The following is a 9835-nucleotide window of genomic DNA, read 5'->3' on the forward strand; positions in this document are numbered from 1 at the left end:
GTGGGATGAAATAATATAGTCTCTAATAAATGCAGTTGTGTAATACATTACACACAAGCAAAAGTAAGTTGAATACAAGTTGGTTTCCTTACACAGCGTTTGTGTTTTAGGTTTCCTTGGCTTCCTTGTCCAACATTTACTCTTTGTAGTTATTCGCAGCATCATGTATTTATAAAGTGTGTGTATAACTTTAAACACTTGTACAGAAAAGCTGTATCCCTTTTCTTCTCCAGGTCCAAGACCCGTGACACCAAGGTTCTGATAGACGACACTGATGATGACTCCTGACATCAGGCCATGCCCCTCGCCTGGGTCCAGAATTTATTCAAAGGAGGAACCTCCACCTCCTAATCAAGGAATTACCCAGCGGGTTGGGCATTAAACTCTCAACCAAGGAGGAATTTTAAACTCTCATGCCTACATAATCCACTCTCAAGCCTCTTTCTGGGTAAAGAACTATTTTAAGGGAGGAACCTTAACAGACTTTAACAAACAACCCACCAGGACGCCATCAAACTCCTTCTCATACCTTTTAGTAATAACCAAGGGTTGGCTTAGATGAAAACTCTACCTTCCCTAACCAGTGGGTGAAGAACCTCTGCTCCTGACACCCATTGCTACCCAGAGGTGGACTTTGAACACCCACTCCTTAGCCATTGCTTAGGTTCTCCTGAAAACCTCAGCCTAGCATGAACAGCGCAGCTAAATGGAACGCAAGCCGATCACCCTTACATGAAGTGTCCCTGCCTCCTAATGGTGCCACACAACTCTCACACAGGGAGAGGCCGACAACTTCAAGCCTGCTGTTGAGGACCAAAAGGTTGTCTCCCTGCCTTTAGCTATTAGTTTTCTCCTACACTCCCAGCATCCAGGTAACACTCATAGAAAGGCCTTGAATAAATAATGTACTATTTGCACTTCAAAAGATCTCAAGCAAACCTGTAATTTGGACCTGAAGCCCATTTTCTCCAACAATAGAATGGGTAGAAAATTTTTCCCCTTTTCCTTTTTGGTGACCATTTAGGCCTTGTGACCTTCTATCTGATCCCTGGTGTTTTCTCTGGCCTACAGACTAGTTGACATCAGACAGAATTTGGTGGACCATTTAGTATCAATCACGGGCTTGACTCTACTTCTTCAGCTTGTCCCATGAAATCATCACTGAGCTGCCTACCTGCACCTTACATGCTTTAGTAATGCACACACAAACACACACACACACACATATGCACTTTGTAGGAAGAGTGAATTGAAATACCTGCCATGTGTTCACACACAGTTTTAATTTGTTTCATTGTTCGTTCACATGCAACACTTGACTTTTTGAGACCCTGATATAAAACACATAGACAATAGGTTGTTTGTGATCATGTAAATATGATATGGACCAAAGCAGGGCCCTATATTCTGACTCATATAACAGCAGCTAGAGTGACTGTTCAGTCATGAGAAGCTGAGAAGGCATTTTTTTGTTTCCATAAAGATCATCTTATCATCTAATCTTGCAGTTACTCCTATTCACTATGTGGAAAAATATCCTCCACTGATAAAGTAAAAAAGGAGTTTACAGAATGTATGCCAACTTATTTATTATATATGATTGATCAGTTTTAGAAAATTCAAGTAACTAATTTGACTGCAAACAAATGTGTATTTAACCTCCCCTTGAGAGAAAATGACTTTTGGAATGGAAACTATTGACTTATAAAACAGTAATGGTGTATGAAATTGCTTTGTTGAAATATAATGGAGGTGGGTGGGGGGTTCGCCTGTCTGTCACACAGTGTTCAAACTATAAAAATCAATAGGATGGTGTGGTTAAACTTTAATCCAAATGATGTTGCTTTTCCAGCTGGTTTGGCCATGATGGATCCATGTGGGATTTACTCTAATGTGTTTATAATCATGAGATTCATTCTGTTATAGCTGAGGGTTGTGAACACTCCAGTTGGGTTTGACAATTTAATGGCTGTTTGAAAGGAAGAACTATTTTAGTATATTTGTATTTCCTGGATTTAATTGTTCTATTCAACACATCAATCCTGAAATACCAGTTGGATTGGGACTGCATTGGAGCCAGTTCTTTATTTCTACATTCACCTGTTCCTCAATGAATTTAAACTCAAAACATCCTCCATATCCTAATACCTTAATATATTGAGTATTATGTTCAATTCCCTAGAAGTAATTCTGTTACTGCAATAGGGACGCCATACCCAACACTTTATTGCTCTGACTTTTTCTTAGGTAACAGACATCACATCACATCACATCATTCACAATTGGTAATAGTCATTTCACTTTTTTGTTTTTCCAACAGCAGCAGTGGTGAATTCAATTGTGATTGGTTTAAGCCTTAATCAACAGCATGTTGGGCACAATCACCATTAAATCATCTGCGTATTGGCAAACTCTGAAACACTCTATCACAGTATTAACACTGCAGGCATTAATACAACAGTGGGCTGCCAAATGATGAAGTCCTCTCATAGTAAATCTACCATTGGTAAAAACAGGTAGTTGTGATTACACTGGAGAAAAACTTTTTTCTCTTCACTACTTCTTTAGATTATACTTCTGCTATCTTTTCACATTCCAAAATTGGTTTGCACACATTGATCCAACATCAGCTCCAACATGTTTTGGTCTTAAATAAACCATCATTAAATGTCATTTAGTTGAGGAGGTTTTGCTTAGTTAAATTCAATTTTATTTCTTTTATTTTTTCTAGTTATTGATTCTATTAATCAGCTATTTACAAACGCCTCTGCCTTTTTAGCTTGTGCAATTTGGTAGGAGTGACTTCTGAAATCATTCAGGAAGCCCTGATTGAAGTCAGCGATCAATACGACTCTTTTGAGGATTATGTGCACTTTAATGCCAAACTTTTTTTTTCCTTCCTACTTTTGAGTAATGATCCATTTTTTGTATTTCTTGTCTTAATGTTGTAAATTTCGGGCTATTTGCAAGTTTTATTTTTTTCTGCTTATGCTTGGTAAACCCACAATGATTATTTATGTTAATCTGAGATATGATCCTCTTTTCCTAAATTAGATGAGATCAAAACCTGATTTTATTTTTTGCCTACTAAGTCAAAGCTCACTGATGTATATCACTGCATGCTAACTTTCCTGTTTTATCAGTTTTTGTGCTAATAGTTGTATTACATTTGTTCTGTATTTAATAACAGCAGAGTCAGACATAACTCTTTAAACCTTGCCCAAATTGAATTTATGCACAGATGAGCTCACACATGGACCAGTTACCACATTGGTTGAGCTGGGGTTGTCTGTCAATATGAGGAGTAAAGAGGTTACCTTACAAGTGAAGGAGGTAATAATGGAGCTTCAATAACTATCTGAAAGATATTAAAAGTAGTTTGGTCAGCAAAACAGACAGTTGGATACATTCCAAAATAATGTGCACACAAAACTAGAATACATAACCAACCTTTAGCAAGCATGAGGCACACAAGTCGTGGATGAGCAGAAAGTTATTTGCACGTTGAAGGAAACCACCTGTTTGACTGCACACCAAGTTATATATATAGAATATTTTTAGTATGTAGAGAAACATGTTTCCTCGTCAGTGTTTAAGAGGAGACTTCATGGCTACAACTTCAGAGGATTCACTAAGATATAAACAGAAAGAGAAACCATCTAACAGTTTGCATCCCATAGAAAGGAAAGCGGTTCTTAAACAAATTTCTGATGAAAGAATAGAAAAGCTCATGATCCAAAGCACCATAATCTGATGCCACAGTGGTGTTTATGGATTTCACTGCTGATAGAAGCTAAATGATGTATGAACAATCCTAAAATACAGCCAAAGAAGAGCTTTTCAGGGTGAAGAGGAGGAATATCCTCAAGTAGCTGAGTCAGTCAACTAATATTAATCCAACTGAGCTGCATTCCACATCTGCTGAGGACTGAACTTAGGGCAGGGAGAGCCCACAACAAGAGCTGTACATAACTGCAGTGAAGATTTGGGAGAGAATCGCCAGGGAAGCCTAGATGGCTCTGATAATGTCTATAGGTCCAAGACTTCAGGAGTGTCCACAAAATATAAAATATGATTACATGGTTTGACTTCTTGTGCATCTGTATAATTGCTTGTGGACCCCTAAACATTTGGCATTTGTGTTAAAGGACTGTATCTCCTGCTCAGTTCTTTCTACATCGATGTAAACCTACTCCTACTCATATTAAAGCTAAGACTTGGCACTTACAATGCATGCCTGTTTGTTTCCAAGTGAATCACAACTCTTGGACAACAAAACTAACAACTGTAATGTTAGTGGTAACAGTGTTTTTCAGAGTTCGCTGTGACAAACCCCCTAGTTTCATTCAGTCACTGGGTCCAAATCTTATGAGTTGAATTCCACTTTGGTCAACATTGACCCACAAGCATGTCCTCTTGTTGAAGTTATCTTAACTGTGTTCATTTATATGGACTCTATGGAGAGTATGGCATTGCTCATTTGCAGTGTTGCACCATTCACTTTTATTTAACCTCCTTATACAAACGGCTTTACCAAGGAGGAAGATAAGATAAGGGTGGATGGTACAAATGCAAATACTGTAAATTGTGTGATCTTAATGCTGCATTACTAACCAAGCTCTAGGTTTTTTTTTACGACAGTCCGGGCTTATTAGCTTCATTCTGGACAGCTTTATTTTCTCATTTGGTAAGCACAACACTACAGAGAATTAAACGGATTAATGATTGACTCACCAGCGACAGCAGTTCACCAGCTAGCTGTGATCCTAATCACTGCATCACCAAATAAAATGTGCATATCTCTGCCCGATCTGTACATCCTCCTGTGTTTGTTCTATGAATGTGCAAAAAAGGTCTATGGTGTAATGGTAAAATGCACCATAGACAGGCTAATGTGCATTAAGATATGGACAACTGGACAACTGACATAAATGCTTCTTTGAATGTGTGTCAAACAAATCAGACAGGCTTTACAGATCGGACAGTGACAGCATAACTTAATTCCATTGTTCCACTCTGGCATGATGAGGCCTTTAAAGTGTTAACTTGGACCTACCTGATAGCTCTAAGGTGACAGGCTTTTGGAAGGTTAGGAAGTAACTCAAATTTTACAGTAAACTTGTAGCTATCCAGGAAGAAGCTAGAGTTTCATATTTAAGTCCCAAGAACTAGTGTGAATTAGTGAGTTAGTATGTCTGTAGGTACATCTGTACCTGTTCTAAGTGGAAGCTGTTGTTAGTTTGGATCAGTAGAATAGCATTTAAACAGAGACAGAGTTCTGCAGAGTAATGTGACTTAAGTAATCATCTGTCTTTGAACAGTAAATGAAGCACCTCTTATTGCAACAGAATTGGTCTGTGTGTGTGGGGGCTTTTTGATTGAGGCCACTCGATACATTTTAATCAGAACATTTCATGCTTTGAAATGAGGGTGTGGCCTTTTCTGCTTTCTGTGTTTAAAAATGTCCAGTCTGTCCAAAGACAACACTATAATCTTCTCTTTTTAAATGCACAGCATTTCTTCAGGACTGTGGTTTTTCTACTTCCTCAGGTTTTCATTTTTCATGGGTTCCGTTTTCTAAAGCCATTCCCGTGTTCTAAACAACACAATCCATATTGACAGAAATGACATGTCATATGATTTGACCTCAGGACATTGTGAGCACGAGTGCACTTTAGCCTGCTCATTCACGAGCAGCATGTAAGCTATCTGTGACTGTATTTATGTTACATGGTTATACCCAGGCGGCTGCTTTAGGTTATCTTAGCACTTACATGTCAATCCAGATAAACAAAGAAAACTGAAACTGAGCAGATGATGAGAACTTTTTCAGTTTGTTTCGTGTATATTTTCATTTGGTTCTATCAGTACAGTCCCAGGTAGGATGAAACCTTCGTGTTCCTTCAATACTAAAGTCAAACCTGATGATATTCAACCATTGCTCTTACTGATTTGGAATATGATTAGTGAAACACACCTTTCCAGTTTTTACATTCCAGAAAATCCCTCATGTTCCTGTTTCACACCGACACCACACCTGTATGTAACGATGTTTCAGATTGTGACAGACAGGTGACATGGTCCCCCCCCCCTTTTCCAGCTTTTAGTCAAATAAAATCCACCCGTAGAGCCGGGTATCATACAGTACCTTAGTATTTATTAGTAACAATAGAAGTGTGTTATTGAATGTCTGATCAACTTGGTGATTTTCATTTCCTGTTCTAAGTTCAAAGTTTTGCATTTCAATCAAAGTTCAAGGTACATTATTATATACATACATGCACTTTAGGGAACAAGCGCTCGGTAGTATGACAACTCAGTCCAGTGCACCCTGTGCAGTCCTTAAGGTTTTACAGTTACTGGAATTAAGAAACCGTACCAGTCAGGCAGAAATAATTGCTTTTCTATGATTGGTTAGAAGGAGGACCCTCACCTAACCACTTTAGAAGTTCATGTTAATTAGTGACCGATACCCAGCCCTAATGGAGAAGAGAGGAATGTGCCATTCCAGCATCTGACTGCAACAAACAAAGATGGCAGTCGACAGGATGTATCCAGCTTTACCCAGAACACAGACCTTAAGACACAGATGGTTGGGGTCAAGCAATAAGTGGTGAGGTCAAGGTAGTAACATTACAAACCCCGACTTCAGTCTGAGATCTTCATCTGCAGGCAGGTGTCTCTCGAAACTGCTGGAGGAAACAGAAGTCTTAGGAATGTCTTAGAAAATGGTTCAACTTAATTGTCTGTGTATTTCCCAGCATTTCACAATGTACCAGTTGTTCTGATTATCATTAGCTTCACAACAAAGCTACTTAATGAGCCTCATGCAAGAACATCTTTCTGTTTTAAGAATGACTTTTTTTTTCTTTGTACAAGGTCCTGAATTCTTTACTGGACAACAAAAAAAGTAAATGGCTTGCTTGACGCAGAGACCTCTCTATAGGGAGGTGCATGTTTATGAGATTTCCTGGTTAACATACCAGGCTATGTCCCTCTACTATTAAATACAGAGAGGTTTGATGCAATCAACTACGCTTCTCTCATTAACTGAATGCATTTTTTGTTTTACTAATCTTCAACTTAAAATGTCTGACCTCTGAAAACCATCAGTTGCTTGAGTCCATTTCATAAACATCCTATTGTTTGAGTCACTCTACTCATCATGCTAGGTACCCCACCAGGATTCAGTGCTGGACAATTCAAACTGTCCAGATTCCATTTTTCTTTTGTAGAAACTGGCTGTGTGCCATTAACAAAAACTGGGAGCAGGCTCACATACTGTCTTTATACCAACTTACAACGTGAGTCAGTGTGCCCAAACAGTGCTTAATTCACTTATTTTCACAAAGTGAGTGAACTTGAATCAGTCACGTCTACATTCTTAGTTTCATAAAACACTGAAGAAATGATTAAAGCAGCAGGGGAACTTGTACATCAGTGTATAAGGTTCATAAAGCTGCCTGCTCTATTCTTCGTTTAGCAATTCCATTTACAGAGATGTTATAAGTTCATTAACCAGTGGCAGTATTGAAGTATTAGAATGAAACAATTAGAAAACATTTATACTGCCACGAAGTCATCATGGCGTGTGTGATAGATAGGTGTCGATCACTGATGAACATGCAAGAAAACTTTTGTGTTTGACGCTACAGTGTGCCACCCTTAGGAATCAAGCCAGCTTGAAATCATGTTGTCAACTAAGTTGTGTCAAAACCATTTTCAAAAAGAGAAGTGAGAAAAAGTGAAAGGATACGCTGTACGTACTGTATCTATGAGGCACCACAGGTTTTGAGCAGGGTCCGTCTTCTCTGCTTGGGACTGCCTTGCTCAAAAACCTTTAGAAGGGAATTTATCTGTAGTACTGTGGATGCAGTTCTGCAAGTCTATCTTACAGACAGCACCTCTCCACATTAAGATAAATGATATGCCGCTTATCTCTATTAAAGAAATCATTGAAGTAAGTTACATGTGCTTTAAATACCTCTTGCATGAGGCCTAATAGCTTCTTTTCCTCCAGAATGTCTTCTAGAGTTGATGGATCAGGAATTAATTCATTCAAATGTTCACTACAGAGCACTCGACCTAAATTGGTAAGACATTTGGTTCTACAGTGAAGCCTTTTGATCAGAACTGAGTGATACACTTGAAGTCCCAGTGTCTTGTTTGAACACAACTAGCATCCCTGTCCTCCGATGTGAATGCAGCAAAAGGAAAGCAGAGTTGTTGCTGAACTCTAAGCGCCTAGTTCAGTTTCCACTCCACAGGTTCATGCTGATCATGTTCACAATGGTGTTGCAAACATCTTGAAGGCTTTTTCTAAAATGGAGGATAGTGGTTTTTAATGGTCTGATCAATCATTCGCTGTTCAGTGATCCCTGGGAACTGTTCCCTAGTCTCTTTGGAACACCTGTCTCATCTATACACACCAATCATCCTCCTCCAGTCCTCACTGGACTTTTGGACCTGGAGCAGAGCATGCAGTCTCCCAGAGGACAGGAATCCAGCGGCATGATTTATTGTAGACATAGAGCCATGATCATAATAGAAATATGTTGTCCTTTTACACTGCATATCATTTTAAGGTAATTCTATCTTACTGACCTGATGACACACTTATATGAGACACTTTGTGTTCACTGGCCTACAGCGTTCTGACCCCAGAACTGTTGATTATACATTACATTAATATATATTGATTATATATTGACTATATTGATTACAAGCATTGTGTAATCAGTGACTGTGATGTGGGTGTTGTCTTGTATGTACAGTAGCAGCGTGATGCTACAGCGGTGCCTGGTTCACCAACCCCTTGTTCCATTTTTTCAGTAAAAACAAAGCTAAAGTGCAAAACCGTTGTGAGTCATATTTGCTTCTTGAACATACACCAGTGCTCATGTGTCGGTTTATTACCTGTTAATTAAGTTCGTCAGACTTCTGTAAAGTGGTACATATGGAAAGGGTCATGTTTCATTTAGTAAAGAGGAAATATATGCAGGATGAAAGCAGTACTGGAAAGTACCCAAGTACATTAAGTAGCTAGGCATAAGCTGTGCCCCGCCCTCAAAGTAAAGGTCAAAACCCTTTACAAGAGAACATCTCTGCACTGCAGCCAGACTGCTCAACGTCACACTTGAGGTGAGGAGGTGTCCGCAACACCTGTGCACAATCCAATACATTGTGATGAAGTTATGATTTGCAATATTTGTACACAAAAAAAATTCTAACAGGTGTCACATGCTGTAGCTTTAAGTCAATCACAAAATGATGCTATCGCTCTGTAATGCAACCCATCAAACTACAGACTCAACACAGATGAACCGACACAAAATGCACAACAAAGACAAGGTTGCATTGTGTTGTGCAGGGATTCATTTTATTGTTCGCACACATGCATTTCTTGGCTACATAGTGATGCTATTCTGTTGAAATACATTATGGAACTGATTCACTCTCTACCAATCTGTACATGTGACCACTGAAAACGAACTGTTATATGGATTACTGTTACACAACTACACACAAACTATCAAATGAATTCAAATGTGTTGAGAGGTCAGGCACAGACGGAGAAGGTGAACAAACAAATATGTGAATGCTTAAACTTAAATATAACTGTTTTCTTTTTCTACATATATCTTCCACAGATATATATCTGCACTGAAGTACTTTAAGTTCTGCTTTTGGTTTGGATGTGGACACGTGCACTTTTCTGTGCACTAGATTTCAGATCTCGATCTTCTGAAGTGAGCCCGGGACTTACAGTGGCAAGACATAATCTGATCTTCTTCTAAGTCAAGAACACCATACAAATACAATGTGCATAAAATAA

At 38.8% G+C, this 9835-nt stretch overlaps 1 protein-coding gene across 1 annotated transcript in view; it reads left to right on the forward strand.

Annotated features, from left to right (window-relative positions):
- Positions 1 to 3806, forward strand: part of LOC113171706 (xenotropic and polytropic retrovirus receptor 1 homolog) — a 33378-nt gene extending 29572 nt beyond the window's left edge. The window contains exon 16 of the mRNA XM_026374294.1: positions 234 to 3806. Coding sequence (XP_026230079.1) covers positions 234 to 288 — 55 coding nt within the window. The 3' untranslated portion in view covers positions 289 to 3806. The remainder of the gene's footprint in view (positions 1 to 233) is intronic.
- Positions 3807 to 9835: the final 6029 nt, after the last annotated feature.

The sequence above is a fragment of the Anabas testudineus genome, chromosome 17 (genome assembly GCF_900324465.2).
Source record: "Anabas testudineus chromosome 17, fAnaTes1.2, whole genome shotgun sequence".
Lineage (NCBI taxonomy): Eukaryota > Metazoa > Chordata > Actinopteri > Anabantiformes > Anabantidae > Anabas > Anabas testudineus.